Source organism: Pezoporus flaviventris, unplaced genomic scaffold, assembly GCF_033815535.1.
Source record: "Pezoporus flaviventris isolate CSIRO_AGI_PZ_B2104156 unplaced genomic scaffold, CSIRO_AGI_Pfla_v1 ptg000016l, whole genome shotgun sequence".
Classification (NCBI taxonomy): domain Eukaryota; kingdom Metazoa; phylum Chordata; class Aves; order Psittaciformes; family Psittacidae; genus Pezoporus; species Pezoporus flaviventris.
Window position 1 is genome coordinate 4,415,011 of NW_026892564.1, and position 21,298 is coordinate 4,436,308.

General features: G+C 39.9%; 1 protein-coding gene and 1 pseudogene across 2 annotated transcripts; one reads left to right on the forward strand and one right to left on the reverse strand.

The window, feature by feature from the left end:
• Positions 1 to 4,927: 4,927 nt before the first annotated feature.
• LOC133269927 (centrosomal protein of 290 kDa-like) lies at positions 4,928 to 12,692 on the forward strand. 2 transcript variants are annotated; one of them, XR_009743601.1, is made up of 7 exons: positions 4,928 to 5,352; positions 5,686 to 5,808; positions 6,127 to 6,287; positions 8,910 to 9,051; positions 10,449 to 10,522; positions 10,676 to 11,708; positions 11,904 to 12,692. XR_009743601.1 is itself a non-coding variant. In XM_061454663.1 (6 exons), the coding sequence occupies exons 1-6, from the start codon at positions 5,239 to 5,241 to the stop codon at positions 10,797 to 10,799; spliced, it is 738 nt and encodes a 245-aa protein (XP_061310647.1). In that variant the 5' UTR covers positions 4,928 to 5,238; the 3' UTR covers positions 10,800 to 11,709. The 2 variants fall into 2 exon arrangements, 1 of the variants encoding a protein (XP_061310647.1); XM_061454663.1 differs by lacking the exon at positions 11,904 to 12,692 and having other exon boundaries at positions 10,676 to 11,709.
• A 378-nt stretch (positions 12,693 to 13,070) lies between these two features.
• Positions 13,071 to 20,877, reverse strand: LOC133269925 (RNA ligase 1-like; annotated as a pseudogene).
• Between the last annotated feature and the right edge of the window lie 421 nt (positions 20,878 to 21,298).

Sequence of the window (21,298 nt, forward strand, 5' to 3'; positions counted from 1 at the left end):
CTTCCTTGTAAGGTGACACTTCCCTTACCTTTAGGTAAGACAGTGCTTTTCTGCTCCCCTGTTTCTCCTTTCTCACCTGCTCCCAGGATTTTCACTTACAAATGCAGAACAGTTGCAATACTCCCCGGGGCATCAGAGAGGACAGTTGGTTTGGTCCACATCTTAAGAGGAGAGTTTTCTTTGCAGCGTGAGCTGTGAATTAGACAAAGGTAAACTCCAGGTAGGGTAAAAGGCTGCGGCAGTTTACAGTCACTGTCCAAGGCATGATTTGGGGTGTGGAGGTACCCTACAGTCTTGTTTAGGCTAATGGGAAAGAAGTGAGGTCTCAGTGTAACTGCACAAAAACTGTGGGGAGTGAGAAGTGATAAAGATTTAACCTAATTTCTGGAATAAAAAACTGAGGTAGCTATGATAATCAAGATAACTAAAGGGCCAGGTGTGGGACGGGTTGAGACAAAGCATGAACCACAGAAGTTATTTAGGAAATGTTGGAGGCAAAATAGCTGGGGAAGACTCATTGTGGGGGAAGAAATTCCCTGGATAACTCAAATGATACACTACCTGACCCTTTGACAACTTCTGCTTCATACAGTCCCCAAGCATGAATAGACACTTGGGCTCCCAGGTAGATAGAGTGAAAATGCCTCTTGGAAAGTTCTCATGAGCAGCTGGATGGGATGCTGGTCAGACACTACATATAATAAAAGCAGCAGAGCTTTTGAACCTGTTACAGAAGCTGGACGTACCTCCTCTTTCTTAGTACTCTGAATTGCCTTTTGTATTTAGCTTTCCGTCTGTAAGGACTGGGGGCATCCTTCTCTCTGCATACTTATTGTAGGGTAGATTGCAGGTACACATCAGTGACCTCTGATTATCAACCCAAATTCCTGTCTACCTAGTGTCACCTGTTTGCACCCAGGGGTTTATTAACATGTTTAGATTATGTTCTAACCGCTCTGGTTATAATACTGGACATATTAATATTGAATATAATATTGTTATGATATTGTCATAATTATCTTGACTAATGTTTGAGACTTGCTACTCTAACAGAGTTTATGAAACTTAAGTTTGATCAAATAGGGAGGAAAACCATTGAAAACGGGAAGAGGGAAAAGTCTAACATAAAACCAAGAAGAAAATAATTGAAAATATGTGCACGACTGAGGTGTACAAGACAAGTACTAACAAGTGAGGGAGTTGAAGGAGAACAAGTCAAGAGGATGAGGAAAAATCACTTTGTGAATTTGATGTGAATAGGTGTTATTTTGCGGCCTTTCAGTTTGGACGGGATGCTTACAACTACAGCTTATAGCCTGCAAGTGGCTTTTATATGTTAGAAAGTTTAAAGTCAGCAAAGCAAAACAAACAAACCAACCAAACAGATGAACAACCTGAGGTTTTCAAAGAGCTTTTCCTGGAAATGCGTCTTGAGATTGAGGACTTCTGTGGGTTCTTTGATACGTAATATCAACTCAGTACTTACTGTAACTTGGGAACAGGAAGCAGAATTAAGCAAAGGAGGTTGGTTTGATTCAGTTTGCTTTTTCCCCTTGAAGCTGGCCACCTACTTTATAACAGCATTTATGGGAATTTGATATTTGTTACGCTCTTGTTCTTCTTTTGTTCTACAAGTTTCTTGGCGGTCAAAACATTATTTTGCACAAGATGGAAGTAAAAATAGAAAAAATATGATGCTGATGTAGCCATTTCTTTTTGGAGCTGGTTTCTTTCTGAAAGAAGATTAAAAACTAGAACAAATCATAGAATGTAGCTATAAAATAAAACAGAAGGTATTGTGGATTTATACTTCTGGATCTTCAAATTAAAATAAATACCGCCATTATAATTGTTTCATTTGAGCTGCTAAGTGGTGATCGAAGTCTTACTCTTTCTTTCTGTCCTCTGCCCTTGATACTCTGTACTGAAGTAGAGAAAACAGTGCTGTTGTACCTTATCCAACTTTTTATGAATGTCTGCTGTCACCATTGTATCGATGCTTAATAAATAAGAACTCATTTTCATTTTGCCAAAAGAAAACAGTTCAGCAACAACCCAACATTTATTTCGTGGCCAGCCTTCTCTGGCCTTGCCTGATCTTCTCCTCTGAGATGCTGCTATATCTTTGATAAGGTTAAACTCTTAGGTCTTGCAAGATTCTGCCTTTTGAGATCTCAAAGGCAATCATTGTAATTATATTACTGTCTGTCCAGCTTTCACTCTAGAAATAAATCACTCATGAGATGAATGCTGTTATATAAGCTCAACTTCAGAGTTAAGTTTAAGAGAATTAAGACTTCAATTTTCGTTGCATGATATCCACTTCAGCCAAAAGAATGTGCTGGAAATGGAACCATTAGCTTCCAAGTAGGAAGCTTGTATTTAAACTGTCACAAAATACAGAGCGTGAGAAAATAGACATGTAAATCTGACAGAATTAAGAAAGAAAAACCCTAGTTAGTGAACAGTTAATTAACACAATACAACCTCTTTGGTGAAATGTGGACAGATACAGCACAGGATTAATTCACGTTATACCAGGTAGGCACAGCCCATATATTCCTGTAAACCCGAAAATAACTCTACATCAGAGTGATCTTTTTTTTTCACAAAGAAATAGAAGCTCTGTGTGGGTTCTACCAGGAACTCCACTGTCAAGTGCTTTTAAATGCAGCAGACCTCTTGGTTTGCTCTTTTCTCCTTCACTGGTGTCGCTGATGTTATAAGGTGGGCCACAGACTGTGGCTCTCCTGAAAAATAAAAGTCAGATCCATTCTATACTACTGCTATAGTTAAGACCAGGATTGATTTTTTTTTTCTATCCAACTGCTTTAGTTTAGTTTAGTTTAGTCTACTAGACTAATATTGCTGCTTCTTCTTCCTCCTAATAAATAACCAGAATAAATCTATGCCAGTTATCACAGCTAATTGCATTTGCTTCTTAACTAAACAGGGTGGACTACAGCATAAGATCTAAATTATAAATGTCTATTTATTAACACCTTGCAATTTTTGCATGAAGGAACGTAGATAAATTCCAAATGCTAGGTGCAAATTCAACTTACTAAGGTATAATGGAATGTGAGAGAGAAATGCTTTTGCTTTCTTTTGCAAGCGAAGAAGTAATATATAATTGCATACCTTAGTAACAGGGTATGCTTTGACAATGAAGAGATTTTTGGCAACTGAATAAAGTGACAGTGACAAATAGACTCAACTGCTCAGGCTAAAATAAATGTCTGGACTTCCATATGTCTGCACCTCACTGCAGGATCATGTACTTGTTACCAGCCACTTTTTGTTCCCCCACTTATTTTAATCCTCTTGGTTACTGACTGTGGTACTGATTGGAGGTGTTTATAGGCTGGGATAGATATACTACACTGTTTCTAACAGATTCTTTATTCCTTGCTGAGAATGTCTGATGTGTCAGGTTTGCTAAGTATGCATAGATCACAGGTAAACTCAACGCTGAACTTGCTACCGTGTATGATCTATGTGAGTAATACCTGCCTTATCAGAAGTGTGATAGCTCATGCTATTGGATGCCTGAAAAAAAATGCAAGCACACAAAAACACGCAAGGGAAGTTATACCCCAGTGTTTTGCTTTACTTGAGCTGGAACATCGGATTTTGATGTCTTTGTAGGTCAGCTGATGGTAATGCCTATGACTGGTGGACTTTGGCAAAGAGAGGAAGGAAAGTCAAACCAAAGAGAAAGAGGCTTTTCCAAATACCTTATCACGAAAATGTGGTTTTGTTTCCTAAACTGAAAGAAGAATGGAAGGAAAGAGTGACAAATACAGCTTTCAAATTCAGGTCTTTGTAGCATACATTTCAAAACTGTAAAAGAAGATTTCACATCATTTATACAGAAAACTCCTACTTTTTGCATACAGTTAAAAAGACTCTTCATGGATATCCTGCCTTTGCAGGACAACTGTCAGAACTACGGTTTAGGTAATATTGTCTAATTTAAATGAATTTCTTAGGCTTTTTTTCATAATTGGAAATGGTCAGCATTGACATTCCAGTTGAAACAATTTTCTTTCAGAAGACATGTGGAGGTTTCTTCAGTCTTTTGGGGGAGAGGGGAGGTCTGGGGTTTCAGTTTTATTTTGGTTTTTTTTACAGTTGAACTTAATCCGCTAGAGTATTACTAATTTGCTCCCATAAAATGGTACTTTAGAAACCTTTAATGTGTTTTTTATAAGATTCAAAAAATCAGGTTATTTTCTAACAGCAACTGCAAGCTCACTTGCTTTGAAGTGTTATTAATACCTGAACTGTTTATCATTGATACAGTGATTTTTCTATGGGTCTAGTTCTGGATCATTAAAGTTGTGAAAAGCTTTGCTGGTAACTCCAGTGAGCATCAGAAAATCCATGCTACTTCATACTTACAGTATTTGTCTCATTTGTAACAAGACAGTATAGGATCAAAACATATTTGATTCGTATTCTATAAATTTTAAAGCTCTCAGCTTCTTACTGTGTTTCCACCTCCCACAGCATTTGAAGTCTTTACAGCTTGTGCTAATCTGGATTTGTAAAGTAATTATTAAAAGACTTTGATATTTATAAAAACACAAGAAAACAACCCCATCCCCAAACCCCAAAACTTACAGTTTCTGTGTTCTACATTTAGAAGTTGAAATATTCAGCAGCCTAGCATATGCGGAGAAATAAGGGATATGTATTTTTTAAATATTTATCACTCTGCAAGGAGAATATATGCCTTGGGAAAAGGGAGATTTACTTATGCTTTAAAATGTAGTTATTCCTGTCACTTTCATCCAGCAGAAGTTTATTTTCCTTCAGACAGTATTAGCATTCAAGCAGTTGCATGGTCTGTTGGATGAGGGAACTGCTGTACAAGAAAGCTAAAAAATAAAGTAGTACTTTGATTTATTTTGCCGATGTTTCAGTCTAGTTCATAAAGCACAGCAGATTTCGAGACTAACTGCAGCTTTCTTGAGTAACACAGAAAATGAAGGAATTGCTGTCTTGACTTTGAGGAGCTAAGTATGCAAGAAACTTCAGGGCTCAACTCACACCAAAATATAACTTTTTTTAATAAACAGACATTGCAGCGGGGAAATAAGTGATAAAATAACATTTGGAGTATCTCAGAATGTTAAGATGAACTGTTAACTTCCTTTGACTTTTTTTCTTTCCTCTCTATAGGCTGGTAGAAGCGGAAAGACAGTTGCAGAATTGGAAAAAACAATTGGTTTGATGAAAAAGGTTGTAGAGAGAGTCCAAAGAGAAAATGAGGATCTGAAAAAAACTCCAGCTGTGGTTTCTAATGAGAAATTACTTGGTCTTGAACAGGAAAATGAGAAGCTAAAGGTACCGATATCTTTCCAGCAACTATATTCAGATAGCCGGTTAGCGTGCAAGTTAGTAGGAAAATGAAACGGCAAGCCTGTTATTGGTATCGACTGGCAGAAAAGTGGTTTAAGAATACCAAATATGAAGGCTGTAGAATAGAAAAGCAGAACTTCATTGTACTGCATGTTTTATGTAATGGCACTCTGTGCCTTAAGGATATATTTAAATACATGATTAAATGTTATGTTCATTGTGCTAGGTAGCTGTCACTATGCCATGCTTTAAAAATGGAGATCTGATATTTTCTACTAAGCAATGCATATGTATTTTAAGAAACTGTTTGATATTTAGTCTGAAATGGAAAAGATGAAACTTCAGGTGGGGGACCAGCTGAGTATGCGTCATGACTCTAAAACCAAAGGAATGGAAAAAGTCATTACTGAAAACGAGAGGCTGCGTAAAGAACTGAAAAAGGTATGGTCATTGTAATGCATCCCTTGATTTCCATTAGTTACTGGTCGTGGTAAGTGTATTTATATATATTTTTAATGGTTGATATGGATTGGACACTTTTTCTAAGAACTGCTATTGCTATGATAGAATTTTGAATTATACGTGGAGGGGAGACATCCAGGGAGCAGCCAAAGACAGAATTTGGAAGTTATAGCAGTAGTGATCTTGTAGGTAGTTTTCCTCTAAATCAGCACTGACCCTATCCCACCCTCACTTCAGATAATCCTGAGCTTCGTTAGGTTAAGTATTCCGTAAACTTTTGTTTTTATTGAACAATAGGAAGCTGACAATGGAGAGAAGCTACGAATAGCAAAGAATAACTTGGAGGTATTAAATGAGAAGTTAACAGGGCAGCTGGAGGAAACCATTAAGAGGCTAAATCTGGCTGAGAGCCAAATTGATGGAGCTGACAGCAAAACCTGGAAGCCCATTGTAACAAGGTAGGAATTGAGAATGAAGTAAGGAAGATAATTTCTCTTTAAATATTAGCAAACAAATTAGGCTTGAATTTTCATAATTTCTTTCTTCTTTTGAAGATAGTTTAGTATCATCAGTATTTTATTTTCTGATTATATATCAATATGTAGAATCAGTATAAAGGTCCAGCAGAGATCTGGTGTCCTTAAATACTGGCCTGTCAGCTGCTTCTACAGAGTAGCCAGTGACTTATCTCCCTTCTTCAGATTAGCTGTAGGCTTGTGGATAGTTTTGGTAAAGGAAGTATTTTGTGTTCCTTGCTGGTTAAATGTATTGTATTTGTGCTTTGTGGAATGTCAGCGTTTTTGCTGAGCTTAGAAATTTTCCAGTACCTTACCGCATGGATCAGAATCTAAAACAAAAACTGTAAGTCAGGAACCTGCTTTTCCCAGCTTGGCTGGATTTGAATCTAGGTTTTAACCATGTCAATGTGCAGAGGTTGTGTTAGGAAACACACTGGATTTCTATATTCCTTGGGGCATATAGTCATAGCTGATGCTCCCTGGTGTGTGTGTTCTGAAGGCTAATTGCAGTCAGCCAGCTGGTTCTGTTATCTGTAGAAGAAGGGAGAAAAACTGACAGACTGGCACTGGATTGTCTTTTTCAATATATTATTTGAAGCGTGTAAACCACCATTTCCAGATTTTTAGATAAAACTCAGACTTTGAGATCAGAACCAAAAATCATGTTCTGTTTGGTAGTAAATGTCTGTAACTCTTTACCAGTAAGTTATCTGCACATTACCTATCAGTTGTTTTAAAGTAATGATTTTGGCAAACAGTCACCCCCAGACCATTCCTGTTAACACCCCTTTCAGTCATGAGCTGCAAAGAAAGATGCTGGTTACATGTCACGCTAGAGTGATATAAAGACTGACAGAAGATACATTCACATGAAATACACGTGTGTGGATTCATCAAAGTAGAAGAGGAATGAGAATTTTACTCCTCTTGAGGCAAGAATTTTTAACTGGATATTATCTCATTTACTGATGTAACTCAGAAAAGGACACGAAAACAAAACAATGCATGTGCCATTAAAATAAATAAATAGCCTGTGTCCTGCCTAAGGATGGAAGGGAGCAAATCCGGGGAAGAAGTACTTAGTCATGGATGATCTCAGGATGACATTAAGATGACATGTTGCAAAAAGTACTATTTAATAGTTGTAAACAGAAGTGGAAGATATCTACAAAACCAGAACCTCTGACAGCCACATTATTAGGGCAGAAAATCAGCTGGACAGGAGAAGCCTGTCTGATTTCATCCTAGGTCGCAACAGTGTTGAACAATCTTTCTGCTGATGCCCAGCCTTGTACTCCCACAAGATCCCTTTCAGATTTAGTGTGTCTCTGCCATACTGCTGAGCCATTTTACTTCACTGAGACTTCAGAAAGCTGTCCTTTTTTTTTTCTTCCTTCCTAACCTTCCCCCTAACCATGTAGTGAGGTAAAATGTCCCTACGCAAGGTCAGTGACAGCCATATTTAGCATACGGAAGGAAAGCAAAACCGGCTGCCAGCCACTGGAGGAGGAAGACAGGAACATGCAGTGAAGATGGTAGGCCCTTAGTAACTAGTGTGTCAGCTCAGTGGTTTGAACATAGTTTTTCTTCTAGCTCTCCACCTGTTCAAAAACATTTCTACTTAGTTCTGTTAAGCTGACATAGATACACAGTTGTAGACAGGTAGGTAGGTATAAAATATATGGTTATGCTTAATTGTGCTTGTCTATTTCAAGTGGTGTGAATAAACTTTTATTTGCGTTTACTTTAAGATGATTTTAAAGTAAGTGACTGAGGTTAAGACATTACTAACCTAAAGGAGCTCACCAGGTCACTTCAACATGCAGTCCACCCCACCAGCAAATCTTCCAAAGTATGGATGTCATAGTAGAAGGTGTCTGAAGGGCAGACAGGGGGATCATCCAAGTGATCCTTTGGAAGGCTCTTCAGCTGGTAGCAAGACGTAGATCACAGTGGTATCTGAAAGCCCGCTTCAGACAGGAGATTGGACCTTGTGATCTCCAGAGGTACCTTCCAGCCAACATTTCAATGATTCTACAAAAAACCTTTTTGTAGCCTTCTATGGCTCAAATCGAAACAGAATCCTCTTCCAACTACTGTTACTCCAGGGTAAACAGAAGTTCTTGCAGAATGTTTTTGTCTTTGGAAACTTCATCTTCTGTATCTATATTAGCCCTTTCTCAGTACATTAATTTATTTCAATCAATCAAAGATATGACACTGAAGTAAGACCCAACCCATGTGCATGCTGTATCAATAACAGATGTGCATGTTTTTAGCAGGAGGTAGTTTAGGGTTCACGTGTAATAGAGTAAAAAGATCTCAGTCCCCCTTTAATAAAGTACAGACACTAAGTAAGATCCACAAAGGTGTAACGCTTGCAAAAGCCTTTACTCTAAGATTAAAAATGCATTTTTCTTTCAGCTCACTTATTTTTAAGACCAATGCCCCAAACGTAGAGTGTATTTTATGGCATTTAATCTCCCACAGATATTTTAGTCTCTATTTCTACAAAAGTATTAGCTTCTGCTCTTATCTTTCTCTAAATAAAAATACTACCAGGATGCACAAAACGAAGATAAAGGAAATGGAAATGCATATTGCTAAAAAAACCCAAAGCATTACTGACCTTAAACAGCTGCTGCAGGAAGCAACAGAACGTGAACAGAATGCTGATAAAAACTTACAAGATCTAAAAGAACAAGTGAGTAAAATTTAGCCAGATGACTCTGAGAATAAATTGCTTAATATTTATTTCTTTCTAATATCTATATGGGCAGAGTTTGGTTTGTTATTTTTCTCTGATCCATGCTTTTATGGGTTTTTTCAGCCCTGGTTGCTGTACCTGTACATTTACATGTTTTAGCCATTAATGAGGTTTACTACAGATTATCAACATATACTTCTGACTTGCAGTCTTAGGGGAATTTTTTTTTTCTGTAGTATTCTTCCATGTGTTTGTTGTTGGTTTGTTTGGTTTTTTTTTTTAATGATAGCTTTCATTGATCACATGTAGGTACAGATGCTTCAAATAAAATCTTTCTAGCTTGTTCCACTGCAGGAGTGAGTTTGCTGGAGGAACTTACCTCTTCCAGGTCTTTTTTGGGGGACTGATTAACTCTGCCACCATAAAGGGCATGGATCTTCATGCCTATTACCAATATGGCCTCTGAATATGCAGTCCCTAATAAGTCATACAAACATTATTTCACACATGGAAGAGTTGATAAATTTTAAACTCCGGCACCTTTGAAAAGATGTATCAAATTTTGGCTTTTAAGTACTTTGCAGATGCAGCCCTAGGACTACCCACCTAGGTTAGCTTCCATCCCCTCATTTATTAATACGTGCAGGGTTTTGCTCCCCAGGCATCTTGTACTGGCCATTCTTGTTGTACTGAATCAAACACACAACTTCCACTATAGGAAGTCATATATTTCCTGTAGGCAACGAAAGCATTCAATAAATAGAACTTGGAATTGAGTGCTATAAAAAAAAAATTTTGTTAATTTGTGTTTGGTTTTCCTTTTCTAAAGTCAGATTATTAACAGGAAGTGTACAACAGCAGCAAAATTAACACAGAGAGAAAATTATTTCATTATGTGATGCTACTGTGGAGCAACACACTTCCCAGTTTGTTTTGTGTCTCAAATACTGATGAAGAGATGTGTCAAGGGTAGCTACATTAAAAAGAAACAAGAGATTGATGGTTGTTAAAAAAAAATAAACACAACCAAACAAATCCTTATCATTTTAGTTAATAATAGAACGAACGGCTATCACTGACCATAGCCTTAGGAGAGTTCATAAATTGTCACTTCATTCAAATATATAGTCTTGTATTTTTTGCTCGTATAGCCTCTGATTTTTTGCTCCTGCATCCTCTACTGAAAAGCACTTGAAGAGGCTACACCCCTCTGTAGGTAATTAGCTTTGTGAAAACTGTCAGTAGATGAACACTCTGATGATCTAGTACCTGGTTATGTCCTTAGTATTATTTTCATTCATTTTTCTAATTCGGTATCAAAGAGAACTCCATCTGAACTGTATTACCTCTGGATACTGTTTCAAGAGTAAAACTTTCTTAATTTTTCTTTTAAGATTGAGCTTCTCAAACAGTTTCCTGAAGGTACAAGGACAGAGCAAAGCCTTTTCAGGGAGCTTCAGCTTTTAAGGTAATGTACTCTTTAAATACCTAAATAAATAATTCAGCCAATATACATGAGAATAATCAGGAAACGGCCACCGCGATTTTTACTTATATATTTTATATTCTAAAATAGTTTAACAGTTTTTAAAAATTATTCTAAAAATGTTTTATATTCCAGATTAACTAATAACCGATTAGAGAAAGACAAAGCAGAACTAGCTCAGCAGGTGGAAGATTATAAGCACCACATGCACACATGTACAAGCGAAGTTTCTGCAGCTGGTAATCGTTTTCAATACTAAAATGATGATCCTCCTGTATTTGGGGCCTTAAGTAAAAATAGGTTAAAATGTATGTGCAAAATGGTAATAAACCTACAGAATTATGTGAATTATGTTAATTACAGAGTAGCGTAAACTGGAGCAAATTAAGGTCCTGGATTTTGGAGTTACTTTCACAAGGGGTTTATAGAGAAGTGTTAACTAATTGCGGAGATTTTTAAGATCTTACGAACAAGAGCTCGTAATATTTGTCAGATTTCCCTTTCCAAGAGGATGTATAGTTCATCGCTTTGCTTTATAAACCTCAAAAGACTTCTTGTGTCAGTCATTCACTGAAATCCTCCTGCTTATTACCCCTTCTGCCTTGGGTTGGAAGCTGCCATAGAATTCTATTCATCTCTTCCCAGATACCAGCTCTGCAAATAGTTTAAGACTCCCAAGGGAAAAGCAGAGCACTATAGAGCAGCACGTTGCCGTATGACTGGGAAAAGAAAAACTAACCCTTTCTGAAATTATGATTATAGTTAACAAGATCCTTACACTACGTTATTGCCAAATTTCCTGCATTTAACTCAGAGAAACTGAATGCAGGACTGGCAATGGGAGCACTGCATTCAGTTACAGGAGCCAGACACACCCACTTAATTTGTGTAAGAACTAAAGCCCAAGTGACTTGAATTTTTGGTGGTTGTTGATCCCCATTGGGTTTACACACTGTTACAAATTGTTCAGCTTTCAGGGGATGCAGAATTACTGTGACAAGATAACTCGTATCATTGTTTTTCATTACCTTAAATTTTGTAACAAATTACCATGACTTTTGCAGGACAGAATGAAATTTTACAGAAGGATAAAAGTGACAGGTTAATGGAAGCAGCTGACCTCCAGACACAGTTGAAAGCCTCTGAGCTGGAGAAACAGCAATTAAGGGTGAGTTGCAAAGATCATCCTGGGCAAGACAATGAGACAGTGGTTATCTAGGAGGAGTTGGTTAATATCTAAACTAATATCTAGTGTCTCTAGAGAACATGCTTATTATTATCTCATCATTTACCACTTAAGTTGTTGACATGTATTTCCCAAGTTCCGGATAAAGGTAGTGTATTCCTTCATTCTTTTTAACAGGAAGAAACAAAAGCGCTGAGAAGAGAACTAGAAAACTATGGCCCTTCCTTTTTTGAAGAAATTGAAGATCTGAAATATAACTACAGTGAAGAAGTTAAAAAAAATATTATCTTAGAAGAGAAACTAAAGCAGCTTTCTGAAGAGTTTGGCATTCAAGGGGATAGTCCAGGCAATGTTTCTGTTGATTAGGCTAGTGTTTAGTGTCCTCAGTATTAATACAGTAAATAAATTCGGGGGCAATTTCATAATATTTATTTTATCTGTTTTTTATCTCGGAATAATACAAGTCTATTGAAGTTACAATAGTTTGGCACATACCTAAGAGCACAGAATTGGATTAGTCGACAGATTATGGTCAGTATTTATATACACCAGTCAAAAATGAGTTTTACTTCTCCCAGCCCCTTTGCAATACTGTATCTTAATTTAGAACAGTAATTTGAGTTATACACAGGTGTTAAGCGAAGTTGAAACCTTGGACTTACCCTGTAAGTCAAGAAACTCTTAAAATGTACCAAGTCTGCCAAGTTCCAGACCAGTAAAAACGTGCAATTCGTTCTGCTGTCTCGCGCTATCATCCTTAACTGTGGACTCAGGGTCAGTGTGCTGACTACCTGCGCTTACATCCCTGACTGTTTTTACCTCAAATTTTAGAAAATCCAAGAACAAAGAATTGAAAATAAAGTTATAGTAGTATTTCAACCAATCTAATGGTGTTTTGGTATTTAAATAATTTTTCATTTTGTATATTTTATATAGCTGGATGTATACTTTTACAGCACAAATAAAGCCAACTCCAAACAATCGGGCGGTCTCACCTTTATTACTTATAGGTCATCTTCCTTAATATGCCCTTGATGAAGTTTCCTAATTGAGATGCAGTCTGGGTGTTATTGAGCCAAGTCATGTCTCAAATCACTGAGGACCTCTAAAATAGAAGTTTACTTTCTTTCACGCTTTTTGTCTCAAAATAGCAGACGGACTTAAGTAGCGTATAGCTTGAGTGGGCTTTTGAGTAACAGTATAATGCTGCAGTTTACCAGTTAAGTAATACCAATGAAAAGTTTTCCACCAAAAGAAACTGCTACAACTTAGAAAAAATAAAAAATGCAATTTTATGGGCCCACCTGAAATACATCCTTTACAGTATGCTTCTGACACTTAACTTATAACAGTTTCCAGAAATGGATTCAAAAGTTAAGAATTTTTCCGAACTGAAAAGAAACATGCTAAAAGCTAGATCTCTGCTCTGGATGTTGGATCTCTCGCTACATCAAATCAGTCATTTAGGAAAAACTTAACATTGCACACAGTACCTAGGCCGTTGCCCGAGATAGGAGATTATTTGTAAAGAGTTCTGTGGTAGACGCAGGAGGAATGTAGCTCATAAAACCCATATCAAGCATCAAACTTGATATCTTGGAGTCTGTCAAATCTTTGACCATTCAAGTTTGAAAAATGGTGAAACAAACTCTTTGGTTCAAAGTCACAGTCATATTTAGCTCTATTAAAAGAAATTACAACCGGCTGAGAATTGAGGTGCGTCTCTGCAAGTGGCCAGCGTAAGCCAAGATGATGGCGATGGAGCTAAAATAGAAAGAAGTAAAATCAGCTTAGAGGTTCTGGTATAGTAGCCCAACAGTTCCAACTTGCAGGGAGGTGTGGGTGTGCATGTGCTTTCATTCGAAAATCCTCTGCACTGGGGCACTTAGAATCATTAAGCAGTTATCTGAGTAACACGAGTAACAGCAAAGCACAAGACAAACCAGAACCAAGGTGTCACCCAGAGCTTCAGGAAAAAATACGAACCTGCCAGTTAATCAAAACCCACATTCTTATTAGCGATACTTGTTCTGTAAGTCAACATTACAAGAAAGGAATTTTTAAGACAAAGAAACGAAGCTTTAAAATGTTGAGTATTCCTATACTGAGAGGCAAGAAAATACTATGTTCTCAATTACCTTATTAGCATAATGTAGATAATGAAAAAGTTTAGTATGTTGTCACTGTAGTGATTCACTGTCTTGACTAATTCTACTGTCATCTCACTTGCTCGGAGAACATTACTACTAAAGAATTTGGAAAGCGAGACAAGAAGTGAATACCTCACTTGAAGTCGTATGAATTACTCTACTGCTTCCCCCATGCCCACATATATATTTACCTTGATTAAACACCCATCATTGCAGTGCCACACAATTCCTTCCACTTTACCCTCACTGCAGCCTTCAAACCAAGATAGTATGTCATTTTGTTTCAGAGGGGCGGATTCTTTATTTCAAATGCTCCATGTGGCACAAGAAGATGTACAGGCTGCTTCTTGCTTCCTAATCCTACGTTAAGAGAAAAAAAAACAAACAACTGCTGCTAGTTACGTGCGTTAAGATTTTCCTCACTTTTGTTACTATGGCTATCTAAAGCACTATTAAAGGTAGACTTTTATTAGATTCTGTAACAGTTAAGAGAACTGTTTAAGGGAACAGTTAAATACGTACTTTTAAGTACCAAATGTAGCTGTTTCTTCCTCACGTAACCTTTTATTTATATATTTTCTTATAAATATAGATTAATACTTAAGCCAGGCTGTTAACAACTGCATTGCTGCTTCGCTGACCGTTCAGTGTAAGTCTCCATTTAAGAATACAGCCATTAAACTTTTGTGTTGCATTTCCTTTACATTCTGAGAAAATGCTTAGACCAGATACTATTTTTCCTATCTGTCCTTGCAAGTTACCCTAACAGCAACGCTCAGAAATCAGTTGTGCTCATATCTATTTTTGTTGTTGTAAGGATTTTACAGAGAAGCCACAACCAAAATTTAGCTTAAATTACATTTCCCTAAAAAAGTATTCATAAGATTTTATAATTAAAAAATTACAATTTCTGACTTTACAGGAAAAAAAAAACAAGCAATCATTTTCTGCTTTAAGGGAATAAAGAACATCAAAAGAGCAAGGAAAAAAAAAAGTCAAGAAAAGACACTAACAAACAATCTTAAATATTTTAGTATTTTAATAGTAACATTTTAAACAACTAAAGAGTAATGCAAAGCATTCTTCTAGTAACTCCTGAAGAACACGCAGGTGAAAACAGGTTTACTAAACATAGTTTCGTAAAAACTCAGCTTTCTGAGGCGAGCATTTCTGGGTGGGTGTTTTTTGAGCCAGCCCTTTCTCTCCTTTCTAAAAAAGTTACACTGCTAACTTGGAACTTTTAAAAAAACTTATTAAAAAAAAAAAGCAAATAAAAAAAAAAGCATTGACTTAACTCAAAAATATCACCAAATAGGAAAGTATTTAAGAAAAGACCATAGAAACTTACCATACGGATTTGCATTAATATTAGTCCCAATAAGCTCCAGTGTTTGCTCTAAAATTTCTGATAATGGCACCGGGCTGATTTCCAGAAGCCCTGGATCAGCATGGTGTTTCAATACCAGTGCTATTTCAGCCTCATAATTTACAACGGATGAGTGCCAGCAATACTGCTTACTATTTTTCTCCACAGGCACCCAACCTAGGAGAAAACATTTCATTTTACCAAAGTAAATACCTGAAGTTATCAAACATGTAGTAGAACTGTACATGCATTAAAACCCAAAACAACAATACACACCATTAACTCCGAACAGAAAGAGTAACAAGAGAAACTCTGTTGTGTCTCAGAGAAATGTCAGAGGAATGCAAACAGGACAACTATGCCTTCAGCTGAAGCCCTGTAAGACTGTACAGCAAACTGCAATTATTTTCATTGTGTCAGAAGAACAAAGCCTTTCTAGACACTGAATGAATGACATGCAATTCTTTTCTGAACAGGTTAACTACTACTTTTTACTCTACAACTAATTCTAATTAACTTCAAAAATGGATTTCCCCCCACCCACTTTACCCATTCTGCATCTTAAGTACCTGGCATATGTCCGTTCTCATCAGGCAAGGGATTGCCATTAGAAAACTCTATGTCCTTTGCTGGAATCCAGGTATCTGGAACAGGCTTGAAATCCTCTTCAATGTTCCAAGCAAATTCTAGATGTGTAAGTACGACATTTAGTTCCTGGCAAACTCTTAGCCAATTTTACGTTTTGATCGTCTTTCAATGCAACTATTAAAATACCACTGATCTAAACTTTGTTTTACAGGCAGTAGTCCCAATTAGTACAAGCACTAAAATCTGGCACACTCAGGCAAGCTACAATTAGGATGGTGTAGTTTAAAAGTTCAAAACTAAGAAGCGGAAATAGGCATCTAAATAGCCAACATTGTATTTAAAGTGGAACAAGATAAATAAGAACAAAACAGAACGGAATTTTGGTTGGAAGGGACCCACAACAATCATCCAGTCCAACTGCATGACCAATTCAGGGCTGACCAAAACTTAAAGCACGCTGTTGTTGTTAAGGGCATCGTCAAAATGCCTTTTGAACAGTGACAGGCCTGGGACATTGACCACCTCTCTAGGAAGCCTCTTCCAGTGTCTGACCACCCTCTTAGTAAAGAAAAGCTTCCTAATGTCTAAACCCTCTCCACTTCCCCTCCTCAGGAAGCTGTAGAGAGGAAAACATATCACCACTCAGCCTCCTTTTCTGCAAACTCAACAAGCCCGAAGCACTCAGAGTACCTTCTTTCCAGCCCCATTACCACCATTGTTGCCCTCCTCTGAACGCATGCAAGGACCTTAATGTCCTTCAAGCTCTAGGGCCCAGAACTGCACACCGGATTCAGGGTGAGGCTCCACCAACACTGAATACAGCAGGATAATCACCTCTTTTGACCAGCTGGTTATGCTGGTTTGATGCACCCCAGAATGCAGTTTGCCCTCTGGGCTGCCAGGGAATGCTGCTGTCAACCAGAACTGTAGAACTGAGCCAGGAGGAACACCACTGGTGACCAGTCCCCAGCCAAATGCAGTCCCATTCACTACAACCTTGGGAGCTCTGCCCTTCAGCTACTTCTTCACCAAGCACACTGTGAACCTTCTTAGTCCCCACAGTTGGCCAACCTCTCCAGAAGGATGCTGTCAGGGACAGTATCAAAAGCCTTACTAAAGTCCAGAAAAACTACCCCCACCACCTTCCCTTCATCCAGTAGGCAGGTGACCTAATCATAGAAGGATACCAAATTAGTTAAACAGGACTTTGCCTTTGTAAATCCATGTGACTGTGCCAGACGACTATTTCTTTATTCTTTAAATGACTTTCAACAGAACCAAGCAGAATCTTCCCCATAATTTTTTCTGCAACCAACATTAGACTAACAGGTCTGTAGGTTCCCTGGTCTTCCCTCATGCCCTTTTTGAGGACTGGAGTAACACTGGCTAGATTCCAGTCAGTGCAGACTTCCCAACTCCCAAGACCTTTTTGGTAGATGATCAGGAGGGGTCCTGCCCTAACAGGACTAGCTCCCTCACCTGAGGCCCTTCGTGTCTTTTTCCTGCATGATTTTTTTTTCTGGAGAAGAGGAGGCTGCGTGGAGACCCCATAGCAACCTGCCAGTATCTGCAGGGGGCCTATAATGATGCTGGGGAGGGACTCTTCATTAGGGACTGTAGTGCCAGGACAAGGGGTAACGGGTTAAAGCTTAAACAGGGGAAGTTTAGATTGGATATGAGGAAGAAGTTCTTTACTGTAAGGGTGATAAGGCACCGGAATGTGTTGCCCAGGGAAGCTGTGAACGCTCCATCGCTGGCAGTGTTCAAGGCCTTGGGTGACACGGTTTAGTGTGAGGTGTCACTGCTCATGGCAGGGTGGTTTGAACTAGATGATCTTAAGGTCCTTTCCAACCCTAACTACCCTACAGTTCTATGATATACAAACCATGTCTCTCTAATACTCCAGCAAAGCCCGACCTTGCTTCCGGAGATCATAGGATTTCCTTTCCAAGACCTGCTCATCACAGCAGTATGATATTCCCAGCTGATGTCTGGGAAATCGCAATCTCCCACAAGGACATGGGCTACCGATCCGGAAACATCTCCTAATTGCCTATGAAATAACTTACTGCTGCTTGCATCCTGGTTGGGCTATTGGAAGTAGACACCCCTCTACAACGACTCCTTTGTTTTCCATTTCCCCTACTTCACAACTGCATCACCTACTAACCATACAGACTGTAGAGTCAAACCTTTCCCTCATGCACAGTGCAACACCTCCACCTCACCTGCCCTCTCTATCCCTCCTAAACAGCCTGTAGGCCTCCCTCCCAGCACTCCAATCGCGCCACTCATTCCGTCAAGTATCAATAATACCGATGATAGTGTAATTCTGGGAGCTAACCAATGCTTCCATTTCATGCTGTTTGCTTCTCACACTGCATGCACTGGTGGACAAGAATTTCAGACACACTCCTGAGCTCTCCATGCTCCCAGGAGACCTGTAAACGTTCCCACAGGCATTGCCACCCACTGGCCATACCATGCCAGCCCTTATCTCACCCACTGCACTGCTTTTGGTATCTCCTTCCCCAGTCGACTCTAAAGTTCTCTTCAAGAGTGACATTAAAATAATTTGAGTATGATCACTGACATTTCCTGCATTACATGAGAGCCGCTTTGCAAACTAGATTAACTTCTATCGGAAAAGAAAAAGTAAGAAATCTTCACCAACCTTTGCAATCTTCCAATGAATACAAGAATTGTTTAAACTTTTTTTCAGCTTGCTTGTTAGGTTTACAATCCAGCCTAGCCCACAGATAGGGTTGCCCTAGAGTTTCCAGAGAAAGAAAACCAGCAGTTTACCGAGGTGACCATACCCGCTGAAATCAAGTACATAAAAGACAAGGTATGAATTCTCATTTGCAACAAGAGAAATTATTTTACGGCCAAAGACACTACATAAATTCATACATTCATTAGACTACATGGACCTATGGTTACGGTAACTATTACTGCGTGGTCAAGATCTTCAATGGCAGCTGCATTCACAAAAGCTGTAATCCAGTAAACCTCACAACAAAAGCAAAAGCTACATAAAACAAGGCTTCTACTCAGCATGAGAAAACTCACAAAACCGTTGCATTACCTTTGTAGGTAGTTACGTAACAGCAGGTTCCATCCACCTTTTCAGTAGGAATTGCACTGTATATATCTGCCTCTATCGCCTTTGCAGTTATAGTTTCAGTAGCCAAAACTTTAAACGGCTGAAAAAAAGACAGGTATTTTAAACCCTCATCATGGCTAGATTACTGTCTTTTTTCTCATGTGGATTCTTGCTCCTGACAACTGGACTCTAGAAGCCAAGTCTTACTCATCCTATTCCTGATTTCTAACCCTATCAAAATACACCAGTTTCCTCAAGACATGGCAGCCTGGAAAATGCTCTAATACAGAAGACCAAAGGCAATCTCTTTGCAAACTCTCTCCCCCTTTTCCACACTTGTTTATTATTTAGAGATAATTTTGCCATTTTATGCACTTCAAGTAGTGCATATAAACTAGAAGGGCTCCAGGCTAATGCTGCAGTATTTGGATGTGCCTTCCTGTATGACAATGGCAACAGAAATTCATCCCCATGAGCTGCTCCAAGCTCTCAGTTCGGAACTGGAAGCCAACAGCACCATTTTATGCCATGAAATACAAGGGCCAGTGCAACACAAGGTAGCAAAAGCATCCTGATGTTACACACTTGGTATCAGAGCTGCCAACTAAACAGTCTTCCACTTCCAAGAGCAAAGACACAAGTGATCCAGGCATCTGAAATAAACAGCCACCCACAACTATTCCAAATTTCTAAGCGGGGTTCTGTAACAGCATCACTGTAAACATATCACCAGTCGTGTTTGGATTCAAATGTTCCTGCAAAATCATCTCCCCTTCCTCCTCTCTCCCAGGACACCTATGAGTTGTGAATCTCAAAACAGAACTCTGAATTCATAAAATGAGAACCTTCTACAGGCTTTCTTTGTATCAATGGGCTGTTTTCTATTTTAGAAAACAGATTTGCAATCATCTATGACAATTTTATGAAGATTACATGAAAATCGTTCAGGGTAAGAAGGTAAAATTCCCGTTGGTTTTCTGACCACCACCACCCTTCTTCCCCAGCAAACAGAACCCCCTCTGGAATTCTTGCCTGCAGTTTGAAAAAAGGGAAAACACAGCGTATGCCAGTTCTAGACCTAATCCCCTAATGGTTTCTTCTGCATGAATTAAGAAAATACATAGGGAGACCCTTACATGACCATTACCACGATGGTGTTGCTACTCAGAGTTGAACAACTTAGTTACTGAAGTCTTGGCAATCATTTCAGCTCTTCCGTCCAGAAGTGAAATACTAAAGGGTGAAAGTCACCCACACGGATAAAAGTTCACCATGCAGCTGACAGAAAACAGTAGGTACTGCTCCTAAAACCAGGTAAGAAAGATTGAAGGTCTATGGCTAGAGAGGCGAATCACACCCCAGTCTGTCTTGACACTGCCATTTCCATCTCAGGAAGTCGTAACGTTGACTCGGATCCACTACTTTCCCCTTATTAGATATCCCACGTTTTACAGCCTCAAAGGAATTCTTCCCGCATAACCCTGTTACTGCCCGGATCACAACAAAACAGAAGAGAAAAAAGCGCGTTTATTCCCCACAAGGCTCACAGGCGGGCATGGCGCGACAGTTTTACACAACTCCCAGTCTGTCCACGGTGGAGCAGGCTCGTTCCTTGCCGTGACCATTTCCGACTCTTGCGTGAGCACCTGGATACGCCACCGTCCATTTCGCCAGAGACCTGCAGCCAAACCTCTCACCACTCGGCTGACTCACCCCGTCGGGTGCGCTCCGGTCAGCTCGACCCGGCACCGGACTCGGCCCCGCCGCGGAGACTGGGGCCCCCACCTCCTACCGCCCTCCCAGCCCCGTGCCGCCCCGACCACCTGCCGCTCCCGCTTGGCCGACGGCTCCTCCTTCACCTCCGTCACGAACAAACACGGCACCTTCCGCTGCACCGCACCCCGACGCCTCATGATCCCGGCCCCAACCCACCGCCAGCGCCGAGCCGAGCCGAGCCGAGCCGAGCCGAACCCAGCCCACACTGCGCCTGCGCCGCGCCCGCGGGGCGCCACGGGAAGTGGAGCCCGTTACTGCCCCCCCCGCCAAGCTCTGCGGCACGGCCGTGGGCGCGGTGGGTGAGCTGGGCTGCCCGTGTCCAGCAGCCCGCAGCCTCGGGTCGGTTCCGCCGCCCCGCCCCGCCCCGCCCGGCCCGGCCGCGGGCCTGGGGCAGCTCCGCTCTCCCCAGCGGCAGTTGCCGCCGGGCCAGGGCCGGCCCGGGAGCCACAGTTGTGCTCGGAGATGGGTCCCGGCGGCCGCGAGGCCGAGGCCGGCCTGAGGCCCCAAGCTGTGGGGACCTCTCCCTCAGGACAGCCGCCTGCTGTCCTTACCCAGGCTCTGCCTCGGCGTACAACCCTTGAGTCTC

Bases quoted from the DNA above. Each gene is read 5' to 3' on its own strand.
- LOC133269927 (XM_061454663.1), top strand. From the start codon at position 5,239: ATGAAAAAGGTTGTAGAGAGAGTCCAAAGAGAAAATGAGGATCTGAAA. The intron at 5,809-6,126 runs GTATGGTCATTG...ATTGAACAATAG, and splicing joins TGCGTAAAGAACTGAAAAAG to GAAGCTGACAATGGAGAGAA. The intron at 10,523-10,675 runs GTAATGTACTCT...TTTATATTCCAG, and splicing joins AGGGAGCTTCAGCTTTTAAG to ATTAACTAATAACCGATTAG.